The 25281-nt window shown below is 53.1% G+C and overlaps 2 protein-coding genes and 2 long non-coding RNA genes across 11 annotated transcripts in view; 2 read left to right on the top strand and 2 right to left on the bottom strand.

Moving 5' to 3' along the window:
- CPLX1 (complexin 1) overlaps positions 1-1753 on the top strand; it is a 40970-nt gene extending 39217 nt beyond the window's left edge. Inside the window, exon 4 of the mRNA XM_034958110.4 lies at positions 1-1753. Coding sequence (XP_034814001.1) covers positions 1-198 — 198 coding nt within the window. The 3' untranslated portion in view covers positions 199-1753.
- Positions 1216-4659, bottom strand: LOC134730228 (uncharacterized). 2 transcript variants are annotated; one of them, XR_010111884.1, is made up of 2 exons: positions 3900-4659; positions 1216-2545 (listed from the first exon to the last, which is right to left on the bottom strand). It is a non-coding gene; the product is annotated as an uncharacterized LOC134730228 (long non-coding RNA). The 2 variants fall into 2 exon arrangements; XR_010111883.1 differs by having other exon boundaries at positions 4044-4659.
- Positions 4660-4755: 96 nt separating this feature from the next.
- Positions 4756-25160, top strand: LOC106634651 (uncharacterized). 3 transcript variants are annotated; one of them, XR_010111887.1, is made up of 6 exons: positions 4767-4987; positions 21428-21941; positions 22246-22365; positions 22982-23106; positions 23361-23754; positions 24009-25160. It is a non-coding gene; the product is annotated as an uncharacterized LOC106634651 (long non-coding RNA). The 3 variants fall into 3 exon arrangements; XR_008625039.2 differs by having other exon boundaries at positions 4768-4987; positions 22982-23754; XR_010111886.1 differs by having other exon boundaries at positions 4756-4987; positions 22982-25160.
- PCGF3 (polycomb group ring finger 3) overlaps positions 16725-25281 on the bottom strand; it is a 71200-nt gene continuing 62643 nt past the window's right edge. For 2 of the 5 annotated variants that reach the window (XM_034958105.3, XM_063603621.1), the window contains exons 10-11: positions 21789-21869; positions 16725-20816 (exon numbers count right to left, since the gene is read on the bottom strand). In XM_034958105.3, the coding sequence (XP_034813996.1) occupies positions 20769-20816; positions 21789-21869 (129 nt within the window). In that variant the 3' untranslated portion in view covers positions 16725-20768. Of the gene's footprint in view, positions 20817-21788; positions 21870-22503; positions 25120-25281 lie in introns of those variants that run through there. The other 3 variants (XM_034958106.3, XM_063603620.1, XM_034958107.3) reach the window with 2 other exon arrangements.

Here is a 25281-nt window from a genome sequence, read left to right as displayed (position 1 = left end):
TACGGCATCAAGAAGAAGGAGGAGCGCGAGGCCGAGGCCCAGGCCGCCATGGAGGCCAACTCCGAGGGGAGCTTGACGCGGCCCAAGAAGGCCATCCCGCCGGGCTGCGGGGACGAGGTGGAGGAGGAGGACGAGAGCATCCTGGACACCGTCATCAAGTACCTGCCCGGGCCGCTGCAGGACATGCTCAAGAAGTAGCCCCGCGCGGGACAGCGGCCCCGCGGAGCCCCCGCCCCTCCCCCTACAGATCCTCCGCGGAGGCCCCTGAGGGACGAGCAGAGCGCAGCCCCCACGCCGATATAAGCCATAGCCCCAGGCCCGCCCTGCCCGCGCCCGCCGCCTCCCTCACCCGGCAAGGGGCGCGCGCCCCCAGGACCCCCCCAGTCCGCCCCGTGCTCCTCTGCCCGCGGGTGGCTGGAGCCCCATCGCCTGGGACGCCCCTTTCTCTTGCTGTTTACCGCCCACCCAGCAGCGCCCGAGGCCAGGGCCGCCGAAGGGCAGCCCCGCGACCACCCCTGTGCGCGCGTTCGCGGCGGTGGGCGCCTGTCGGGCCCGCACTCAGGAGCACAGCCATAGCAGATGGGGGGGTGCGGGCGGGGCGAGGGCGGCGGGGCCTGGGCCCCCTCCTGCACGCGGACTCCGGGGTTCGGATCGCTCCGCCGTGAGTATTTGCGTCCGCACGCGGCCGCTCTCCGCCCCCCGGCCTGGCCCCCTCGCGCCCCTGTCCATCCGTCTCTGTCCGCGTCCTTTCCTCTCCTCTCTGGAAGGTTTTGCTTCTTACGAACGCCACGGCCGTGTTCACTTCTAAACTAAAGGAAACAAAGCAATAGGTTTGGGGGACGCCCAGCCCCCACCCCCGTCACCCCGCTCTTCCCGAGTCCTCGCCCCCTGCCCGGCCTCCTAGCCTCTCCGCCCACGCGGCTGCTGCTTCTCCCTGGGGAGGACCCCTGCCCTCGGCCATTGAACACTGCACCCTCCACAGGAGCCGCAGAGGCCCGAGGCACCTAGGGGGTCTCCGGACGCTGGAGACCCTGCGCCCCTGCCCAGCACCTCCTCCGTGGGCAGCTCCTCGGGTGGGGCCTGCGGGGTTCCCTGCGCGCAGCCGGCGCGTGTGTGGCCTAATCCACCTGGTGGCCCTGCGGGGCGGCATCCGAGCCCCTGTTTCTCCTCCATTCATGTTTAATTTGCATCACAATTTGTTGAATCTCAGGTAAATGAGGTCTTTGCATTTAATGAGTTTTATCTTGACAGGCGCCGCCTCGCCCCCGGGCCCTTTCGTCCACATCAAAAATGCATCAAGTCTCCACGTGTTTCGGGCCAGGGCGTGGCTTGGCATTGACCTTCATGACCTTACATAGCTTTAGAGAAGCCATAACGTTAGACTGCAATACTAACGACCGACGCCCCTCCGGGCAGAGACCACCGCGCCCCTCTGCGCCCCAGCGACGCGGCCCGCGGGGACGTCGCTGTCCGTCCTGCTTGCCCTGTGCCCTCTCACTGACTTCTCCCGGGTCGTGTCTTTTAAAAACTCCTGTTTTCACACCTTACAAAGCCAGCTCTGAGCAGACAGGGCATCCTCTCGTAGAACCTGCGCACCCCGTTCCCAGCGCATGGCGCCCCGGGCCGCGAGCTTAGCTTAGACGGTGGTGTCCTCTGTCCGTCTGTCCTGCGCCTGCGCCTCCTCCTGCATGTCGGGGCCCCTGCGTGTGTTCTCTCCGGATGGAATCACAGCCAATAAACACCAGTGATTTCACACCGTGTGGCCATTCCTTCCAGAGGTCCATTTCGCCAGCCGCAGGACCGGGGCTTTCCCCCGCGCATGTTCTCTCCACGGCGGCTGCAGGGCCTCCCACCATTCTCACTCAGCTCCATCCAGTCACACCCATTTTCCCTAGGCCGTCCAGCCAGCTCAACCTCCATCTAAACAGCAGACCTGCGCCTTCAGGGTCCCCCGCCCCCCAGGGTGGTTCTTCCACCCGCAAAGCATCTGCCCTCTGCTCTCCCTCCCACCTAGGACCCCCGACCACAGCCCTGTCCCTCTCCTCAGCTCCACCGGGCCCAGGGCCCCAGGTCACCCTGTGCTGCCCTTACCTCGGCCCACCCAGGAATTCCTGCCCCCCAGCACCCCCGTCAGGAGGAGGGACTGTCCCTCCTCCTGAGTCCTGGACCCGGATCCCTGCAAGGAAATGTCTGCCAACCTGGGCTGAGGCCAGAAGAGGTTCCTGACCCCAGCCCAGAGAACAGCCCTTCTGCCTGGTTGCTGGCGGTCCCGCCCACACTCAATCCGCTGGATGCGCAGCCCACCCCTAGCTGCTGCCTGCCACTTGCTTCCCCAGAAAGTCCTTGTTTGACCTCCAAGTTTGGAAGCTGTTAAAAGATGATTCTGGCCAGGTGCGGTGGTTCAGGCCAGGTGCGGTGGTTCAGGCCGGGTGCGGTGGCTGACGCCTGTCATCCCAGCACTTTGGGAGGCCGAGGTGAGCGGATCACGAGGTCAGGAGATGGAGACTATTCTGGCTAACGAGGTGAAACCCCATTTCTACTAAAACTACAAAAAAAAAAAAAAAAATTAGCTGGGTGAGGTGGCAAGCAACTGTAGTCCTAGCTACTCGGGAGGCTGAGGCAGGAGAATCGCCTTGAACCTGGGAGTCAGAGGTTGCAGTGAGCCGAGATTACACCACTGCACTCCAGCCTGGGCGACAGAGCGAGACTCCCTCTCAAAAAAAAAAAAAAGAGAAAAGAAAAGATGATCCCGTAACACTTGTTAAAGCTGGGTGAGGAAGGCTTTATTCAGGACCAGCACTACAGGTACAGGGACCATGCAACAGGGCTTGCCATGGGTGCTTGGCATGGGTGCCAAGGAGCAGGGTGGGCTCAGTGGATGGAAAATGACTGAGGAACATCAGGGGTTGGGGGATTCTGACGAAACCCATCTAACTGGATTCTAGCTGGAGACAGGCAGGGCAATCAGACAGACCCATAGGGTGGTGAAGCATGAGGACCCCAATCAGATCTCCAGGATGAGGGTTTGTTGCTAAACTGACTTAGCCAGATTCTTTGCTAAAACTGCATTTTACAAGGAAGTGGGCCAATGGGCCTACCAGAAGATTCAGGAAGTTAACTAAAGTTTGACCACACAAAAAATCTTTGTCAGGAGCCCTCTCTAGGGAGCAGCATGTCTGGGTCTCCTGTAACCTTCCTGATGCTGCTGGCTGGGAATGCCCCAGGGAGCTGCCCAGTCCCAGGGCAGGAGGGCCCCATGTGCCCTGACCCCAGGCCGGGCCCTCCTGGATGCCAGGTGGGAGCTGGGAGGGAACGTGCTCTCCTCCAAGCCCAGGGAAGGGTGTATCCAGCTCCTCCTCCTGCTGCCTCTGGGGAAGTGTGCACCCCAGGCACTACCAAATTGCCCAGGGTGATCTCTCCTCTGCCAGCTGGCCCCCCTTCCTCCTGGAACAGAAACTCAGTGTCTTTGCACCCACCCCTGTGTCCGTGGCTGCTGCCAGCTGCCCCTCAACAGGGCACCCCAACATCCAGCCACTGCTCAGCCTCCATCCTCCCCCAGCCTCCCATTTCCCATCCACAGCCTGGTCTGGACCCCCTTGCAAGCCTGAGCAGCGACTTGGACGTGCCAGGTCAAGACCCAGGCAGCTTTCCCTTGGAGTCTTTTTTTTTTTTTTTTTTTTTTTTTGAGACGGAGTCTCTCTCTGTCCCCCAGGCTGGAGTGCAGTGGCGCGATCTCGGCTCACTGCAAGCTCCGCCTCCCGGGTTCACACCATTCTCCTGCCTCAGCCTCCCGAGTAGCTGGGACTACAGGCACCCGCCACCACGCCCGGCTAATTTTTTGTATTTTTAGTAGAGACGGGGTTTCACTGTGTTAGCCAGGATGGTCTGGATCTCCTGACCTGGTGATCCGCCCGCCTCGGCCTCCCGAAGTGCTGGGATTTCAGGCGTGAGCCACCGCGCCCGGCTCCCTTGGAGTCTAGACGAGCCGTTCCTACAGCAATGAATCAGGTCAGACCTGAGCTTCTCCGGGATCCAGCTCTCACCTCAGGTGACGGGGTCTGAGGCCTCCTGGGAATGGCACTCCTCCCCAGATGTTTACTGAGCTCCTGTGATATGCGCTGCTCTGTTCTAGGGGCTGGGAATACTAGTCCCTCCCTCCTGGAACTGGTTTTCCTAGTGATGGAAGACAGATGATAAACATGGAAGTGGCGGTGTTTGCCCTGGAGGAAAATCAAGCAGGACAGGGAGCAGAGAGCAATGGTTAGGGTTACTATTTCATGAGTGGTCAGGGGGCCTCTCTGTCAGAGTGACGTGCACAGACCCGGAGGGAGGCGCGTGTCCCGTGGGAGAGCATTCTGGGCAGAGAACAGCCATTCGAGAGCCAGGAGGCAGCGCTGCCTGGGTGCCACCAGCGTGGCCCTGGCCCCATGCACTGGCTGGGCACCACCCTGCCCCCGGAGTCTCCTCCTTCTGAACGTTTGACTGTATCTTGAACACAGCGGGGCCGGCTTTCAAGCTCCAGACACGGCCTCCTCCCCAGGCCAGGAAGCCCTGTCAGGCAGCAGATCCGGCTCCCTCAGCAGATCGGCCCCTCCAGAAGACCCGCCCCTCACAGCAGATCCGGCCTTCCCAGCAGATCCGCCCCCCGAGTAGATCCGCCCCTCCAGGATATCCATCTCCCCAGCAGATCCGTCCTCTCCAGCAGAACCGCCCCCAGCAGAACCGCCCCCAGCGGAGCCGCTCGGGCGGGGCCTCCGGGCCTGGGGAAGGGAGCGGGGACCGGGCCGTGGAAGGACCGGGCCCGCCCCTGGCTAGCCTGAGCCAATCAGCGCATGCTAGGTGGGCCGTCATGATTGGCTCCTAGAGGCTCACGTGTGGAGGCCTGACCAATCAGAGCCCGAGAGACGCCATTGCAAGCCTCTGCAGAGGCGCTGGAGCTGGGTCAGTCCGCCGCTCACCCCGCGGCCGCAACTTCCCGCCTTCTCAGGTAACTAAGTGCGGGTCTCGGGCCTGGCAGAAGCTTCGTCGGCCCCGTGCCCTCGCCTGGCCCCGCCCCGTCGGTTGTGTGCTTGTCTCGTCCTGCCCGCAGGCCCTGCCGGTCCCCACCGTTAGGCCGGCGTCCCTGCCCGGCCCCGCTGCGGGCTGGCGCCAGCTCAGGAGGACGCCCCGAAGCCGAGGCCTCGGAAGCAGGTTTTTCCCAGACCTTCTCCTGTCCCGCGTTCCCCCTAGGCCGGCCGTAGAGACCAGACCCCACCCTAAGCCCATAGCCGGCCCTCGCGCTCCGGGTGACCCTGGCTGGCCCTGTTTGTCTGTGGGTCCTGGGATGCGCCACTCCCGGCAGGAAGGGGCGCCGCCGAGGCCCGGTCTCAGCCTGGAACCCCGCTCCTGCCGTCGGGGCGCTTTCTGCGGCTGCCCACACACGACCCCAGGCAAGGGGTGGGGGCGCGGGACCCTCCATGACATGGCGGCGGGGCGCTCTCCCTTCTTTGAAACCAGCGTAAACCGGACCCGCCCCACCTCCCATACCTTGGCGGAGCCCCGGGAAAGGCTGTGGCCTGGGGGTCTGCAGGGCGTTGGCAGTGGAGGTGGGGAGAGACCCCAGCCCTTTCCTGTCCCCCCCACCAGCCTTGCCTTCCTCGCCGTGAGCCGGGGACAGTGGAGGGGAGTCAGGGAGGGCCCGCCAGATGGACTTTCTTGTGACTCATCCTATAAAGCCCCTCGGGCTTAGCCACCCTCCCCAGGACCCGTGTGCTCTCCCGGACTGTGCTGGAAGCTTAGAGCCAGAATGACTTTTCCACCCTCGGGCTGGCTGGCTCAGTGGGCAGCAGGGACAGGGGGCTGTGAAGAGAAAACTCACTCGCCAGGGTCAGGGGCCGCTTGCTCACTGAGGAAAGCAGAGGGGTTCCTGCCGCTTGCCTCAGGAGCAAAGCTATTTGGTGAGGCACTGCCTTGCAGTTGTAGGAGAGGAATAACGGCCCCCGTGGGTGCTTGGTTGGAACGATTAAAGGAGAATAACAGTTTAGCACGATTATTTCACACAGTTGTTCAAAGAGATGGCTTTGAATTCCAGCTTACATGGCGTCTTCAACAAAAAGTAATTGTTTAGAGAAGTGACAAGATGAAGGAGGACTCTGAGTCTAGTCTCCCTCCTCGAGTCCCTGTGTGAGCAGAGGTAAACAATGAAAACTCACCAACCAGGAGAAATTCACCTAGGACTGGCGCAGAAGGTATACACCATGAGCCTGGAAATGATTTAAAAAACAACACAGGCTGGGCGCGGTGGCTCACACCTATAGTCCCAGCACTTTGGGAGGCAGAGGCGGGCGGATCACTTGAGGTTTGCGAGTTCGAAACCAGTCTGACCAACGTGGAGAAACCCCGTCTTTACTAAAAATACAAAATTAGCCAGGTGTGGTGGCGCATGTCTGTAATCCCAGCTACTGGGGAAGCTGAGGCAGGAGAATCCCTTGAACCCGAGAGATGGAGGTTGGGGTGAGCTGAGATCACACAATTGCAGTCCAGCCTGGGCAGCAAGAGTGAAACTCCATCTCAAAAAAACAAAAAAAACAACCCACAACTGTGGGCCAAAGGGACACAGCGACAAGGGGTCCCAGTGGGCGAGGCTGGAATAACTTGAATAGCAGAATAAAGTAGCATTGGATTATAATGCACAGGGCTGAAGAAATATCGATGAGTCTTTGCTGATGTAATAAGTGACTGAATGAGCTGGGCAGAGTGGGACCTGCAGTTCAGCTACTCAGAGGCTGAGGTGGGAGCATCAGTTGAGCCCAGGAGTCAAGGCCTAGTAATATCCCATTTCCAAAATAAAAGACTGAATAAATAAATAGATGGGAGAGAGGAGACAATTGACCATGCAGGAGGAGTCCAAATATTTGTTCTTTGAGGCAGGATCTTCCTCTGTCATTCAGAAGGCTGGAGTGCAATGGTGCGCTGTTGCCTTGCTGCAGCCTGGACCTCCTGGGCTCAGGCAGTTGTCCCACCTCAGCCTCCCAAGTAGCTGGGACCAGAGGCATGCACATCCAGCCGAGTCCAAATAACGTATGCAGATATGCCCTCACAGAGGTGACCTGAACTTTCTGAGTTGTGAGTGAGCTTCACCTGGGGACCTCCTTTTAGGTAGCAGGGAAAAAGAGGAGGGTGAGCCACACCCAGGCACCTCCTTCCAGAGAGCATGTGCCTCAGCCTCCAGAGTAGCTGGGATTGCAGACATGTGCCACCAGCCTGACTAATTTTTGTATTTTTAGTCGATACGGGGAGTCTCACTATGTTGCCCAGGCTGGTCTTGAACTCCTGGGTTCAGGTGATCTTCCCACTTCAGCCTCCCAAAGTGCTGGGATTACAGGTGAGATAAAACTTCCTTATTCACAGACTACATGATTGTCTATATAGAGAACACTCATCTAAAGCAACAGCAATGATTGCCACAAAGACCCTCATAGAGCCAGTAAGTGAGTTTGGAATGTTCACCAGTAACACATACAAATTAATCTTAGGGCTGCGTGCAGTGGCTCATGCCTGTAATCCCAGCACTTTGGGAGGCTGAGGCCGAGGCTGGTGGATGGCCTAAGGTCAGGAGTTTGAGACCAGCCTGACCAACATGGTGAAACCCCGTGTCTACTAAAAATAGGAAAACTAGCCAGGCATGGTGGCGGGCACTGTAATCCCAGCTACTCAGGAGGCTGAGGCAGGAGAATCGCTTGAATCCGGGAAGCAGAGGCTGCAGTGAGCCGAGATCGCACCATTGCACTCCAGCCTGAGCAACAAGAGTGGAACTCTGTCTCAAAAAAAATAAAAGACCTGGTGTGGTGGCTCATGCCTGTAATCCCAACGCTCTTTGGGAGGCTGAGGCAGGCGTATCACCAGGTCAGGAGTTGGAGACCAGCCTGACCAACATGGTGAAACCTTGTCTCTACTAAAAATACAAAAATTAGCCGGGTGTGGTGGCACACACCTGTAATCGCAGCTACTCAGGAGGCTGAGACAGGAGAATTGCTTGAACCTGGGAGGCAGAGGTTGCAGTGAGCTGAGATCATGCCACATTTGAACCCGTGAGGCAGACGTTGCAGTGAGCCGAGATCATGTCACTGCACTCCAGCCTGGGCAACAGAGCCAGACTGTCTTAAAAAAAAAAAAAAAAATCTTACTTCTATAGACAATAAAACATTGGAAACTGAAGTTAAAAACACAGTAGCTCCTGAGAGAGAGAGAGAGGTATAAATCTAACAAGACAAAACAGGATCTGTATGCTAAAAAGACTACGTATGTGGAGAGACGGCACACAGCATGCTCACAGACTGGAAGACTGAACATAGTCAAGATGCCAGTCTCAGAAGGATCTGTGAAATTAACAAAATTCCAAAACATTGCAGTAGGACTCTTTTTAGATTTAGAGAAGATGATTTTAAAATGTATACAGAATGGTGAAGGAGCTAGCTAAAACAGTAAAAAGGATAGATAAAACAATGTTTTAAAAAGAACAAAAAAGTTAGATGAATCACATTACACAGTTTTAACAGACTTTAAAGCCACAAAAATCAAGACTGTGGTATTGGCAAAGAACAGACAGATGGGTCAGTGATCAGAGAGTCTAGAAACAGACCCAAATAAATAGGGCCATTTGATCTTTGACAGCAGTGCAAACAAAAGCAACCCTGTGGAGAAAGGATTGTCCATTCAACAGAGCAGTGGGGCAGTTGGTCATCCATATGGAAGAAATGGAACCTTGGCCTAAACCTCACATTGTACACAATTAACTCGAATCATATGTAAATGTAAAACAAAACCATAAAATGTTTGGAAGAAAACAGAAAAATACCTTTGTACCTGATGACATTTGGTAGAGTTCTTAGACATGATCCTAAAGGCATAATCCACAGAAGAATCCATAAAAGAAAAATTTGTAAATTGGACTTTATCAAAATTAAAAACTTACTTTTTTGAGACAGGGTCATGCTGTGTTGTCCAGGCTGGAGTGTGGTGGTAAGTCATAGCTCACTGCAGCCTCGACCTCCCAGGCTCAAGCCATCTTCCTTCCTCAGCCTCCTGAGTAGCTGGGACTAGAGGTGCAAGCCACTATTCCTGATTTTAAAATTTTTTTCCAGAGTCTGAGTCTTGCTGTTTTGCCCAGGCTGGTCTCAAATTCCTAGCCTTAAGTGATACTTCCACCTTCGGCCCCAAAGTAGTTGAGATTACAGGCATGAGCCACCGTGCCTGACCTAAAAACGTTTGAACTACCAAAGACAGTGTGAAAAGAATGAAAAGATGAGGAGAAAATATTCACAAATCACCTGTCAACTAAGGACCTGTATTTGGAATACACAGAGAACTCTTAAAACTAAACAGTAAGAAAACAGTCCAACTAAAAAGTGGAAAAGACCTGACCAGACATGCACCAGCAATGACACAGCGTTGACTGTTGGGCACAGGAGAAGAGACTTGACACCACCAGCCACCAGGAAATGCAGATTCAGCCACCACGCAGGACACGAGGCACCTGCACCACAGCCGCAGTGCAAGAGAATGCTGGTGGTGCCCCAAGCTGCCAGGGTGTGGACCTGCTGGAAATGGAAGACGGCATGGTGGTTTCCTATAAAGTTCCATGTACACAGCCACATGACCCAGCAATCCCACTGTTGGGTATTTAGAGAATGAATAACTTAAGTCCACATAAAAACTGTACGTAAATGTTTATTGATGCCTTATTCATAATCATCCAAAGCTGAAATTCAAATGCCTTTCATTGGGTGAACTGGTAAACTGTGGTATATCTATGCAGTGAAATACTCCTCTGCAGTGACAATGGGGAGAGACTGACACATTGGGCACCATGGGGGTGGGAAGAGGTGAAGGAAGGTTGGGGGAAGGCGCCGTGGTCAAGTGTGGCACTAAGGAGATTTGGGGGTGGAGCCATTCTGTGTGTGGACTGTGGTGGTGGTCGCGTGACTGTATATGTGTTAAAGCTTCAAACAAACAAAAAAGTTAAAAATTTTAGTTTAAAATATTAAAACATTTTTAAAAATTGACACGTATTCCTAATTTTTTTTTTTGAGATGGAGTTTTGCTCTTCTTGTCCAGGCTAGAGTGCAGTGGCGCCATCTCGGCTCACCACAACCTCTGCCTCCCGGGTTCAAGCGATTCTCCTGCCTCCTGAGTAGCTGGGATTACAGGCATGTGCCACCATGCCTGGCTAATTTTGTATTTTTTTAAATAGAGACGGGGTTTCTCCATGTTGGTCAAGCTGGTCTTGAACTCCTGACCTCAGGTAATCCACCTGCCTCAGCCTCCCAAAGTGTTGGGATTAGAGGTGTGAGCCACTGCCCCCAGCATTCCTGATTTTTAATAAGCTGTAACAGAAGATAATTTCTCTACTTGGTAAATGGTATTTATCAAAACCCTGCAGCAATCATGCTTAAATCAAGATATTTAAAGTATTCCCATTAAAGTCAGACAAGCACAGTTCTCCTTGCTATCACTGTGAGTGTTTTCCAGACATCCCAGCAGGGTGAGAGAACTGAAAAAGAGGGAAGGAGATGAATATTGGAGACAGGGTTTAGTAGTTTGTTGATGACACAATCGTCTGCATGTAAATCCAAGAAAATCCCCTGAGGAACTCTGAGGACCAGCCGAGGAGTTCAGTCTGTGCCAGATCCAGTGGGTTTCTCTACTCCACAATAACCCATCGGAGCATGAGCCACAACCCTCCACCTCCCTATGAAAGAATCACAAAAGCTGGAAGAGAAGTGTGTAAGGACCGCCTGAGGAAGATGCTAAAAGAGGGTGAGTTGGCAGACATGCCACATCGTGGGTGAAGGATGTCAGCTGCCCCACAAAGTAAACTGTACATTCACTGCAATCCTAGTTAAATTCTGATGAGATTAAATGACACAGGATAAGCTGCTTCTGGAGCTGATCTAACAGAAGAAAAGCCAACATTAAAAAAAAGGGTGAGGTGGCTCACGCCTGTAATCCCAACACTTTGGGAGGCTGAAGCAGGCGGATCATTTGTGTTGAGGAGTGCCATTTGTGGTCAGCCTGGCCAGCATGGTGAAACCCATCTCTACTAAAAATACAAAAATTAGATGGGTGTGGTGGTGGGTGCCTGTAATCCCAGCTACTTGGGAAGCCGAGACAGGAGAATTGCTTAGGCCTTGGAGGTGGAGGTTGGTGGTGAGCTGAGATTGCTCCACTGCATTCCAGCCTGGGTGACAGAATGGTACTCTCTCTTTCTCTCTCACACACACAGACACACACAAAATAAAGAAAAAGGGCTGGCGTGGAGGCTCCTGCCATAATCCCAGCACTTTGGGAAACCGAGGTGGGCAGATTGCTTGAGTTCAGTTCGAGACGAGCTTGGGCAACATGGCAAAACCCCATCTCTACAAAAATAAAAAATTAGCTGGGTGTGGTGGTGCCTGTAGTCCCAGCTACTCTGGAGGGTGAGGTGGGAGTATGGCTTGAGGCCAGGAGCCCGAGGTTACAGTGAGCCATGATTGCACCACTGCACTCTGGCCTGGGTGACAGAGTGAGGCCCTGTCTCCAAAAAAAGAAAAAAAAACCCACACCATAAAGGGGGTCCTACTGTGTCCGGAATTGGTGGGTTCTTGGTCTCACTGACTCAAGAATGAAGCCGAGGGCCCTCGCAGTGAGTGTTACAGCTCTTAAAGGCGGCGTGTCTGGAGTTTGTTCCTTCTGATGTTCGGATGTGTTTGGAGTTTCTTCCTTCTGGTGGGTCTGTGGTCTCGCTGGCTCAGGAGTGAAGCTGCAGACCTTCATGGTGAGTGTTATGGCTCTTAAGGTGGTGCGTCTGGAGTTGTTCATTCTTCCCACTGGGTCCGTGGTCTCGATGGCTCAGGAGTGAAGCTGCGGACTTTCGCGGTGAGTGTTACGGCTCTTAAGGTGGTGCGTCTGGAGTTGTTCATTCTTCCCACTGGGTCCGTGGTCTCGATGGCTCAGGAGTGAAGCTGCAGACCTTTGCGGTGAGTGTTACGGCTCTTAAGGTGGTGCGTCTGGAGTTGTTCATTCTTCCCACTGGGGTTCGTGGTCTCGATGGCTCAGGAGTGAAGCTGCAGACCTTCGTGGTGAGTGTTACGGCTCTTAAGGTGGCGCGTCTGGAGTTGTTCATTCTTCCCACTGGGTCTGTGGTCTCGATGGCTCAGGAGTGAAGCTGCAGACCTTTGCGGTGAGTGTTACGGCTCTTAAGGTGGTGCGTCTGGAGTTGTTCATTCTTCCCACTGGGTTCGTGGTCTCGATGGCTCAGGAGTGAAGCTGCAGACCTTTGCGGTGAGTGTTACAGCTTTTCAGGCAGCGCGTCTGGAGTTGTTCATTCTTCCCACTGGGTTCGTGGTCTCGATGGCTTCAAGAGTGAAGCTGCAGACCTTTGTGGTGTTACAGCTCATAAAGGCAGTGTGGACCCAAAGAGTGAGCAGCAGCAAGATTTATTGCAAAGGGCAAAAGAACAAAGCTTCCACAGTGTGGAAGGGGACAGGAGCAGGTTGCCACTGCTGGCTCGGGCAGCCTGCTTTTATTCTCTTATCTGGCCCCACCCACATCCTGCTGCTTGGTCCATTTTACAGAGAGCCGATTGGTCTGTTTTACAGAGAGCTGATTGGTCCGTTTTTGACAGGGTGCTGATTGGTGCTTTTACAATTCCTGAGCTAGACACAAAAGATCTCTACGTCCCCACCAGGGTAGCTAGATACAGAGTGTCGATTGGTGCATTCACAAACCCTGAGCTAGACACAGCGTGCTGATTGGTGTGTTTACAAACCTTGAGCTAGATATAGAGTGCCGATTGGTGTATTTACGATCCCTTAGCTAGACATAAAGCTTCTCCCAAGTCCCCACCAGACTGAGGAGCCCAGCTGGCTTCACCCAGTGGATCCTGCGCTGGGGCTGCAGGTGGAGCTGCCTGCCAGTCTTGTGCTGTGCGCCTGCACTCCTCAGCCCTTGGGTGGTCGATGGGACTGGGTGCCGTGGAGCACGGGGCAGTGCTCATCGGGGAGGCTGGGGCCACATAGGAGCCCATGGAAGGGGTGGGAGGCTCAGGCGTGGTGGGCTGCAGGTCCCGAGCCCTGCCCTGCAGGGAGGCAGCTAAGGCCCAGCGAGAAATTAAGCACAGCAGCTGCTGGCCCAGGTGCTAAGCCCCTCACTGCCCGGGGCCTGCAGAGCCAGTTGGCTGGCCGCTCTGAGTGCAGGGCCTGCCGAGCCCACGCCCACCCGGAACTCTTGCTGGCCTGCAAGCCTGCCCACAGCCCTGGTTCCCACCCACGTCTGTCTCTCCATCCACACCTCCCCGCAAGCTGAGGGAGCCGGCTCCGGCCTTGGCCAGCCCAGAAAGGGGCTCCCACAGTGCAGCAGCGGGCTGAAGGGCTCCTCAAGGGCGGCCAGAGTGGGTGCCAAGGCCAAGGAGGTGCCAAGAGCAAGCGAGGGCTGCCAGCACACTGTCACCTCTCACTACCAGACCCGAGCAGAGCTGTGGACAACACAGTATGGGAATTAAGCAGGTGAGATGACCAGAGTCCTCACTGGCACTAGAAGATGGCAGCCCAGGAGAAAGCTACCAGCCAGAGGGAGGCCTGCCAGAGATAGCCACATGTCCTCTCAGAGAATGGGGGTGATGAGGCCCTGCAGGCCAATCTGCCCTGTGCTGTGGGGCAGAGGAAGCTGTGGGACTGGACAACTCCAACATTCACAGTTGTGGCACCAGCTGCAGGTGAGAAATGTAAGGAGGGACCCTGCCCCCTCAACCTCTGAGGGGCCCTGGCAGACTGGGGGCTGTCCCCACCTGAGGGTTCCCAGCCTTCCTACAAGGCAGTAGTGTGCATGGTGATGACTGAAGTCTCGGGGTAATCTCCCAGCAAGAGGTCAGGTCCTGGTTGTGCGTCCCAGGGTCTCAGTGAAATTGGCTGCTCCCCTGACCCAGGGCATTCATGCGTCTTCACAGCAGGACTACTGTGACCAAGGCCAGACCCTTTCATCTTTCAAAAGACTTTGACTAAAAATGCTTTAAAAAAGCAACCTTCGGCTGGACGCGCTGGCTCACGCCTGTAATCCCAGCACTTTGGGAGGCCGAGGTGGGCGGATCACCAGAGGTTAGGAGTTAGAAACCAGCCCAGCTAACGTGGTGAAACCCCGTCTCTACTAAAAACAAAAATTAGCCTGGCGTGGTGGCAGGCACCTGTAATCCAGTTACTTGGGAGGCTGAGACGGGAGAATCGCTTGAACCCAGGAGGCAGAGGTTGCAGTGAGCTGAGATCACACCACTGCCCTCCAGTCTGGGTGACACAGTGAGACTCTGTCTACACACACACACACACACAGAAAAAACAGGAATAAATGTAGTGGTCAAATGGTTGTTTGTCCAACGGCGACAGGAGTGTTATCCCTTGAGCAGGCCACACCTTCCCCAGGAATTGGTGTGGGCAGACACTCTGGGGTGGGCGGGGTGGGCCCAGGGGAGCATCTCCTTCCTCACAATTGGAGCATAAGCCACCAAAAAAAATGAAACAAATGTGCTTTGTGTACTTTCCTTGACTGAGGAGTAATGTGGGTAAGAGAAAGGACTCTTTGCTTATTTATGGATTTAGGACTCTGTGCTGATTTATGTAAGCACAGTTGCATTTCTGTGTAAGTGGAAGACAGATAATTCTTTCTATTAAAGGGGACGTTCAGTGCAGCTACTGCAGAGCACCGTCAGGACACAGGCCTCCCAACCAATGCAGGCTCAGCCCTCCACAGCCCCTCAGGAGGGACTCAGTGCATCTCAAGGGAGTTTTATCCTTAAAAACTAGAAGCCATATGGACATCTATTTTGGGAGGATTTGGTGGGCTTCAGGGGCCTCTAGCAGCAGAAGGCCCTGGCTTCCTGAACGCAGACGGTGCGGGTCTCATCACAGCAAACCCCCTTGTTTTTCTGTTCCTCTGCTGCCTTTCAGGGGACACTGTTTGGCTTTCACCCGGTCACAGGTGTACTAACACACATGACTAACACAGGATTTTTGTCTTATGCACACAGAACTGCATGGGAGAAACAAAACCACCAGCGAGCAGAGAGGCCGAGGCTTGGCTCTGCTGTGAGAGCGTCAAGGTCCCTGCAGCCCTGAGCTGCTGCAGAACCCACAGGAACCAACTTCCAGAGCTTGTTTCTGGGGTCCTGGTGCAGGGCCCCCACCCACTGTGCTCAGATGGAGCTTGAAGCTCTCAGACCTCAGGCTCCCGTGGCTGCCATCACCGGGCTTCATGGCCCAGTCCCCAAAGTGGGTGGACCCAATTTTGAGGACTTGTGTTTCCCCTACTCCCTGCAGTTGACGCTGACATCAGTGTCTGCTTGTGGTTTCAGCCAGTATTTTGACATTTCTAAGATGGACAGATGGACTGGCCGAAAATAAGTAAAATACACTTTGAGTCAGTGTTTTTTTTTTTTTTTTTTTTTTGAGATGGAGTCTTGCTCTGTTGCCCAGGCTGGAGTGCAGTGGTGCGATCTCGGCTCACTGCAACCTCTGCCTCCCGGGTTCAAGTGATTCTCCTGCCTCAGCCTCCTGAGTAGCTGGGACTACAGGTGCGTGCCATCAGGCCTGGCTAATTTTCGTATTTTTAGTAGACATGGGGTTTCACCATGCTGGCCAGGATGGTCTCGATCTCTTGACCTTGTGATCCACCCGCCTCAGCTTCCAAAGTGCTGGGATTACAGGCATGAACCACTGCACCCGGCCAAGTCCTTTTTTTTCTTTTTCTTTTTTTTTAATTGAGATGGAGTCTTGCTCTGTAGCACACGCTGGAGTACAGTGGCGTGATCTCGGCTCACTGCAACCTCTGCTTCTTGTGTTCCAGCGATTCGCCTGCTTCAGCCTCCTGAGTAGCTGGGACTACAGGCCCCTGCCACCACACCCGGCTAATTTTTATATTTTTTAGTAGAGACGGGATTTCACCATGTTAGCCAGGCTGGTCTCGAACTCCCGACCTCAGATGATCAGCCTGCCTTGGCCTCCTACGGTGCTGGAATTACAGGTGTGAGCCCTATGCCCAGCCTAAGTCAATTAAGTCAAGTCTAAGACGGAACCTATTTTTAAAGTTTACTGCTTTAGGTTGTGAGAATATAATTTTGGCCATTCTCCTTTCCTTCCAATTCTGGTTCTCTTAAGAGTTTCAGAATTGTTGTATTTTACTTAACCTTTAAAAACTGAAATTTTGGCCATAGTGCTTTTTTTGGGGAGGGGCAGCAAATTGTCGTAGGGAGATGGAACATTCATTTGTCAGTTGACACACCTATGGGAATCAGTAAGTTCTTTTTTAGCCGTATTTTCCTTGGCATAACCAGCTCCAAACTGCAGCAATCTTCTTTCTGCAAGGAGACAAACTGAATGAGCTTTACAAAGTTTGTGGCCCAAACTCTGGTAGCAAATGCTGGACCAATTTAAATGAGGGTTTGCAACCAGGGTGACAGTTTACAAATGCTGCCTGGAGCAAATGGAGACATTGGTTAACCTGGGAGTGGGGAGGGCTGGGGTGAGGAAGGGAGCCGTGGGCTGGTGTGTGGACATATGTGCAGGCATGTGGTCTGAGCGTACACATATGTAGCATGCATGCGTGTGTGGCCAGTGTGTGTGCGGCCAGGCTGCCTGAGTGGTCCGTCCAATACCCACAGCATTGGTCATCTCTCATGCTCATACCAATGATTTATGTAATATATTTCCAGCCAGAAACACTTAAGCTTTTCTTTTGCTTTTATTACAAGCATATAATATTAATTGGCAAAACACTGAATACAAGCTTCACTATCATAAAATCAAAACATTTAAGCAATATTCCAAAAAAGATTTGACAAAAACTAGCCACCAAGAGTACAAAAATTACACACCAACACAAAGCATAAAAAAATGTAAACTTTCAAATTAAACAGTCAAACACATGTATCTTCGTGATCACCTCCACACCTCGACTGCCTTCGTCTGCCGTATGCTGCTGGTAAAGGCTGGGTGGCTGCACTGTCTTCCCCAACCCAACATTGCTTTCGTCTGGGAAAATGCGTCTGATAGGCAATTAAGCCATGGGAGTGGACATTTACACTGAGGCTACGCACATCTCAGGGGAACGCTCAAACTGCAGCTCGTTTCTCAGACGCACTGTTGGGTGCGAAGGACACCTGGAGGGTGAGGGAGACCTCGGCGCGTTCCTGCGGGGCCTTGGCCACATGGCCATTGCCTGCACCCTGTCCCCTGCCTGGTAGGGGACACAATATTTGTACAGATTATGGTATCATTTGAATGATTTTCTAATCTACTTATCTCAATTTATGTATTTAAATGTCAAGGCAGAGAAATACATTGATCATGTTAAGGTCATGTGATGTGGTGGCGCAGTAATGACTTCCTGAGGAAACAGAGAAATTGGATGTTTTGTGGTTTAGCTATGTGCACTAAACTTATTTTCCATGTTTTGAGAGCACATTAAACATTCACGTACAACGTGGGACTAGATTGGCTCGTACCCAGAACGTCCAACCCAATGCCACCCTTTGAATCGCTGTGAACGCTGTTCTGTTGCTGTTCAGAGAAAACAAGCAAGGCTGCGAAGCCTGGGGGTGCAGGCAGCTGCAGTGCTTGGGCCAGGGCAGCTCCGCTCTCGTGGTCTGAGGCCACATGGCCCCGCCCAGGGGCAGCCTGGCCACAAGCACGTGGGGTCCAAGGCACCAGGACCCAGGCAGGACCAAGGTGGCCCCACAGCGTGGCCCGAGGCATCACTGGCTGACAAGCACTCACACACAACCCCAATAACAGCATTCTCACAATAATAACAATGAAAAAGGAAAAACCAAACAGCTGAATGTACATATTTTGGAATTCCATCTATGTTCCCTTTCAATTTAGCAGAATAAATGCTACATTACCATTTAAACAGATGTCTAATAAATGCATATTGGAACCTATTGCACAAAAGCATAAAAAATGCTCTTCATCCACATAAAACAAAAACATACAAATTAAAAGCTACTCAAAGTAAAAAGAAGCTTGCAAAACATCTCACAATTTCATTTTATATGCCTGTAAATAAAGCTGGACCACTGAAACCAAACAATTGGATGGGAAAATATGATAGAAGGCTTAAAATAGAATAAATAATTTTATAAAGTTAAGTTTTCTTTTTTAACCCCCCAAATCTTAAATTCAATATTATATATTCTATTTGAATTTTCTATTTCCATGAAAACTGCATCGGTGAGACCGTATTCCGGGTAATTAGCCCCACTGCTATTGAAAACGACGCATAAGGTGATTTAACAGCATTTGTTTTACCAGCATAAATAGTTGTGAAAACTTCTTCACAGTAACTCCATCTGCTTAAAAAAAAAAAACCAATAGAATCCAACCACTAACCGATCCTGGCTTTCATGCTGGAAAAAATGAAATTCAGCCTTTTTCTGTGAAATGAGAGGTTGACAGAAAGGAAAGAAGGCCACCCAGAGGCTCCACAGACAGCAGGGCCATTGCGCTCCAGCCTCCAACGACTAAGGCTGCAAGGTCAGACGAGAGGCAGAGGCCCCAGGGCCGAGTCCTGTAGTGAAGACTGTCTGCACGATGAACTCCTAGAAAAATAGGGACTTCTGCTGCTGAGGTTTTGTCAGGTTAACACGGTTACAAAAGCAGGGTCACCACCGGCTGGAGACATCGACAGGGGCACCACTCGCCCGTCTCTGTGTATTTAAATCTATCAGCTTAGCACCATTGCAAAGTCAAGTGATTTCAAAGATAGCTACAAAGTTACAAATATATATTATGAGATTATTACAATGATATTCAGTTTCATCTGAACTGTGATTTAATTTTATTTGAATTTGGAGGCTTGTAACTGTTTAATCCTTTCTTATTCCGCCACACAGGAAAATGCCTAAGTTCTAACGTTACACTTAAAACTGCACTGTGATAACACACGGTTGTACAGAATGCTTCAGCAGTATGTGTATTTTGAGGTAGACAGGTAATATTTATTCATACACAGCTACTCATAGACCCTTATACAGTGACTCTAGAAAATGATTTGGATGAATAGCAAGCTTAGGTAACTGAGTAACTCAAACCGTCCTGGGAGTTGATGGGCTTAAAGAAAGGTGAATTTTGACCAATTCCTAACAAAGAACTTGCTTTTGTTTTAAAAGGCCTTACACTGACAATCACTCAGATGGAATTAATATGCATGTTTTTCTCATCCCTAAGATGAGGCCTCTTGAGCTGCTTTTTATCTAAAGGAAGCAGAAGAAAACAGCGAAATTCAAGAAAAAAAATCTCCAAGGTGGTTGGCTTCTTGGAAAGCCTGAATGGTGGCCAGGGACCACCTGGGCTCCCAAGGAGTGGAGGGAGGAGGGATTCAGTTCCACAGGAAATAAATGGGAACAGCCCGGTGGAGAAGACAATGACAACTGCAGGACAACACCTCAACCACTCCAGAAAACAGCCCTTGCTCCTCCCTCCTGGCCTTTCCATATTTCCAAGTTACTGTTTTAAAGGAAAAAAAAAAATGTGTGTGTGTGGCAGTTTATTCTCTAATGTGACAAAAACATGACCATCCGGGAGGAGAGGGGCTAACGGTGCAACCAACTGAGGCTGAAACACAGATTCAGCTGAAATGCAGCTTCTGCAGAGCAGGGGCCGGCTTCCCTCCTAGCCCTTCAGCTGCTCACCCTGTCCCTGCAGCTCTGAAAAACGCCCTTCCAGTAAGCGGCCAAGGAGCACACGAGCTCCTCTCACCAGCAAAGGGGAAGGGGAGGCCTTGGACAGACGGGGCAGTGAGTGCGTCTGGGCATGAGCCCGAAGCCACCCCCAGCAAATCCTCCCCACGGATGCCAGGAGAGCTCTGATCCTAACCACCACCACCTCTCCCTTCAGCAAAATCAAAACAGGGAAAGAAAACATAGGAAACCAAACGGCGGCACTCAACAATTTGGGGGAACAAGTAATTTTTAAAAGTAAGAGTTGTTCCGTAAACCAGCACTGAGCTGGTCACACGGCCTCTGGTCTACCTGCTGAGCGTGTCAGAAATCCCGACGTGGCATCTGGGGCCCCGTTTCCAGGACTGGGTGTGTCGGCCACAGGCGAGCGACAGTTCTGAGTGAGTCCAAGTGCCGACCTCACACAATCAAAGGCGAACCAGTCAGGGAGCTGCTGTTGTGTTTCATAAGGTGGGAAATTAAATACAATGATTAAATCATAATGTTAATGGAAACCTCTTTTGGTTTGCTTTTAAATTAATTTTTTATATAACTTCTAAATCTTTAAGAAGCTAAAGGCAACATAAATATTGTCATTCACCATGAAAAGACATTTTTTCAATAACTTAGGAAGGATTCAATAAAAGTCCAACTACACTTGAGGCTTATCATGAAACCTAAAATTCATAAACTAAACTGAAGTGAATTCAGATTTTCAAGACCTGGAAAGCAAGCAGAGGGAGCTTGTGTCAGAAGGTGACTCAGAACCGTGTTGCCTGGAGCATCTCTCTCCCTGCAAGGCTAAAGCACGGGGTGGGGTGGGGGAGAGGACGATCGGCTCTGGGAGACTGTGAAGTGTTTTCATCCTCTGTAAACGTGGTGCTGGTAGTGTCTTGTTGAGTGTGAATTCTCTCTCATACAAAAGTTATAAATATTCTCTATTCAGAAGTCTGGTCCACATGACACCCAGAGGCAATGTTCTTAGGCGCAGCGGCTGGGAGCACCCAAGGGTGCGAGGGCCCAGTCTGTGGGCGCTGTGTGGTGCCATTCACAGCAAGTCCATCTTGGGTCTGTAGTGCAGCAGGAGCGGTGCCTTCTGGAAGACACAAGAACGCACAGTGCCTGCTTAGCAGGGGTGGAGGCAAGGAGAAGGACCTACTTCATCAGGAAGGGTGCTGAGAAATTGCGTCCCGTGAGACACAGTCCACACGCGGGGCTGCACAGAGACCCTTCTGTTCTGAGCAACAGAAGGGTCCCCCAGAAGTTGCTGGGGGAAGACGGGCTAGGAAGACATGTGCCCTCTCCCCTGGCCCCAGGTGACCCAGTGACCGCTGTGCACACTGTGGTGGCCACCTGTACCTGATGTGGCCCTGGCCGCCACTCCCCTGCCCCCTTCTCCCTCAAACCCTCTGGCCCAGCCCCAGGCCAGCCTTGGCTCCTCCCCCTCTCCCCAGGCAGCAACACCAGCTGAGGTGGGAGAGTTCCACCATTGGTTTCCTGCTTCAGAGGGGCCCAAAGGCCCCAGGGGACCCTCTGCTTATGGCACTCACAGCTTATGGCACTCACTTTCCCACCAGGGCCTGTGCCCCTCACAGCTCAGCTGGCACCTTCCAAGCTGGCTCTGGAGTTGATGATTTCAGAAAGACCAGAACTGTGTTTCACAACAATTTCTGTAGCTGAGTCATCACTTTTTTTTTTTTGAGACAGAGTCTCCCTCTGTCGCCCAGGTTGGAGTGCCGTGGCACGATCTCGGCTCACTGCAAGCTCCGTCTCCCGGGTTCACACCATTCTCCTGCCTCAGCCTCCTGAGTAGCTGAGACTAGAGGCGCCCACCACTACGCCTGGCTAATTTTTTGTATTTTTAGTAGAGATTGGGTTTCACCATGTTAGCCAGGATTGTCTGGATCTCCTGACCTCGTGATCCGCCCGCCTCGTCCTCCCAAAGTGCTGGGATTACAGGCATGAGCCACTGCACCCAGCTGGAGTCACTTAACATTTTAGATAAGAGATGCACAGCAAAGTCACTGCCATTCAGAGCAGACTCTGAAAATCAAATCACATGTCTCACCTTGAATCTCCACCTAGTGACAACCACGAACTTGAGCGTGTGGTCCTTGCCCAGGATCTCCTCGTTGCATAAAATGTCCAGCTGGGGGATAAGGAGGTTTGATTAGCAGCAGAGAGGTGCTCAACCCACACTGACATGGCCACCTTGATGCTGGTATGAAATCTGCAGCTCCTCCCCAATTATGCAAGAACGTGCCTAGAGACGGGGTGGGGGGGGGGCTGGTTCACGTATTCCTCCATCCCTACCTCACAGCCTAGAGATGGAGTGTGGTCCCTACCTCACAGCTGAACAGAAATCCAGTGCAACATATAAGATATTACAGGGCAGGCCCGTGCCAGTTAGGGGGATGACATTTCTGCAGGGGGTCCAGGCACAGGCACAAGCTCCTTGCAGTGGTGGGCTCCCATCCCGCCCCTATCTGGCCTGCAGCTGCCCTGAACCCTTTTTCTCTTGACAGGCCCCATCACACCCCGTCTACCACACCTGCCGTACTGAGCAACGGGAAGAGGTGGTTTGCGCCCCATGAGCACCCCTGACAGCTCCGGAATCGGGCACCCTGGTTCCCCAGGTGGCACAGGTGCCTGAGAGGCCCATAGGGCCAAAGTGTTTCCCTCCCCATCCCACCCAGGCCCGGTCCACACCAGCCCCCTCCCACAGCTGCAGCCTCCAGGGGCACCCTCTCCCCACAGGCCCTACCTCCGGTCCAGGCTGTCCCTCCCTCTCGCCATAGTGCAAAAATGCACTAGGCTCCCCAGTCTTTTAAAAAAATTAGACTTTTTAAAGAACAATTTAAGGTTTACAGCAAAATTGAGAGGAAGGTACAGGGAGTTCCCATCCCCCTTGGTACCCCCCGCCACCAACACCCTGCATGGGGGCACATTAGTCACCACCCAGGAACCTGCACTGATGTCACCTCCACCGAGTCCAGAGCTGACGTCAGGTCGCCCTGGTGGCACAGCCACAGGTGGGCAAACAGCAGCATCACCGCCCAGGGGCCCTGTGCCCGCCCACTCCTACTACCCTCCTCAAGCCCCTGCAGCCTCCGGATGGTTCTGCCTTTTCCAGTGCGCCATGCTGCAGAGCTGGAGTCGCACGGCCTGCAGCCTTTTCAGAGGGGTTTCTCTACTTAGTAACAGGGACTTGATTTTTCTCCCCTGTGCCTGCTCTTGGCCCGACTGCTCATTCCTTTTCAGTACTGGATAACAGTCCAGTATGGATGCACCACGGTTTATTTTTCCACTCATCTACTGAAGGGCATCTTGGTCGCTTCCAGGTTTTGGTAATTATGAAGAAAGCTGCTATCAACATCCAGGTGCAGGTATTTGTGTGGGCAGGAGATTTCCAGTGGGTAAATGACAGGGTGTGGCTGCTGGGTGGTTTGCCGAGAGTGTGTTTCGTGTTGTCAGCAGCTGCGAAGCTGTTCTCCGCAGGGCCTGCGGGTTCCGCTTCCCACGGGAATGAACCTGCACTCCCGGCGTTTCCCAAATGTGTTGTCAGTGCTTGGGATTCTGGCCCTTCTATGGGGTACGCGTGGTGCCACGCAGTTTTCCTTGTTTTTCCCTGATCATGTAGACAGTTCTTCAGATTCCTCCCTGGGGAAGGCGTGAAGCAGCCCCACCTGCCTGAGTGGCTGGGTTGGGGGCTCAGAGGCATGGTTACCGCAGCAGCAGCGCAAACCTCACACTCTTCCCTGGAGGAACCAGCCCTGCGCTGGGAAATGGCCAACCTCTTCCCCACCTCCTGCAGCCCCACTGTCCAGCAGCTTCCCGCTACACCTCCACATGAAAATCCAAGGACTTCCTCGGCCTGCTCTGTCCCCAGCTACCATCCATCTTTTCTGTTTTGCTACACAGAAAAGCAAACAAAACGATAGAAACTTAGCAAAAAGCCTTGCTCCATTTCCTTCTCTCCCTTCCCCCCGTGTCCTGACTTGGTTTCTCCATGATCTCCAGGCAGCCTGTGCTCGGTGAGTCTCCCCAACCCCGATGTGCTGTCCGTATCCCCGGCCAACCTGTGGGACACTCAAGGCTGGCATTGGCCCCCCATGACCTGACAGCCTCTGCTCTGTGCCACCACAGCAGCTACGCCAGCCTGTCCCAAGATACCACCCCCCACCCCAAACCGAGCAGCCCCAGGCGTGCAGTCATTCCTGACCCCTTCCTTTTCTCTGCATCACCACCCAAATACATCAGCAACTTATTGTGGCTTTCTCTGAATTAGTCTCCTGCGGCTGCCGTGGAAATTATCACGAGGTGGTGTCTTCAAACAATAGAAATGTACTCAGTTCCAGAGTCCATAACAGCCACGCTCCCTCTGCAGGCTCCGGGGGAGAAGCACAGTCCATTCCGTGCTGCTGCCACAGAACACCACACACTGGGTGATTTATGAAGAACAAATTGATTTCGGCACAGTTCTGGGAGCTGGGACATTCAAGGTCACCACGTTGCCACCTGTGAAGGCCTTCTGCTGCATCCTCATGTTGGGGAAGATCAGAAGTGAGAACACATGCTGGCCAGTCCTTTCACAGCAGCATCAATCCGTGCATGGGGCAGGGCCCTCGGCCTGAGCGCCTCCCCCAGGCCCTAACTCCCAGCACTGCCCTGCTGGGGATGGAATTTCCAACATATGAATCTGGGGGATGCCTTCGGACCACAGCCGGGGAGCCTGCCCTGGCTTCCAGCTGCTGGTGGCCCAGGGGCTCCCTGGCTCGCCTCAAGGCTGCCTCCCTCCAGCCTCCAGTCCGTCCTCTGCTCTGTCCTCACCAGGGCCTCCTGTCTCGAGTCTTCCTCCGCCTCACTTGTGTCGTGGGATTTAGGCTCCACCCAGATATTCCAGAATTATTTCATCCCAAAATCCTTTATTTAATTATATCTACAAAGATCCTTCTCCAAACAAGGTCCCATTTGCAGGCTCTGGGGGTGAGGATGTGGCTTATCTTCTGGGGCCACCACTGAGTCCACTGCTGCTACAGACAGCATCTCAAGTCTGTCCACTTCTCCACCCTGACCGCCCCCACCACAGTCCTCTCCTGCAACTCCTGGCGCTGGCCTCTCCTGCGTCCATTTCTGCACAGCCTGAGCGATTTTCAAAAACGACACCTCAGACCCATGCTCCTGCCCACAGCCGCCAGCGCCTTCTGTCTCCATGCAAAGCTGGACCCTGCTGGCGCCTGCATCCCCATGGTGTCACTGCCTTGGGGGCTCACAGGGACCCACACTGGCATGTTCATGGTGCGCCTGCTGCCAAGGCCGCCTCATGCCAGCACTCCTTCGTCTCCTTACACACCACAGCCTGGAAGGGTCCTCCCTCTCTGCATCCGCCCATGTCTCCCCTTGTGAAATTAAAGCACAGAATTTCTTGTTTTGAGGAAAACCTTTATCCTATTTTAAAACAATCTCATCATCCCCACCCTAGTTCTCTCTTCCACTCACAGTAGCGTTCCACGTTCCCTGTCTCTGGGCATCCTACAACCCTTAGGGCTGTCTCCTATCCC

Source organism: Pan paniscus, chromosome 3 (assembly GCF_029289425.2).
Source record: "Pan paniscus chromosome 3, NHGRI_mPanPan1-v2.0_pri, whole genome shotgun sequence".
NCBI lineage: Eukaryota > Metazoa > Chordata > Mammalia > Primates > Hominidae > Pan > Pan paniscus.
This window is presented reverse-complemented; position numbering and strand designations above follow the sequence as displayed.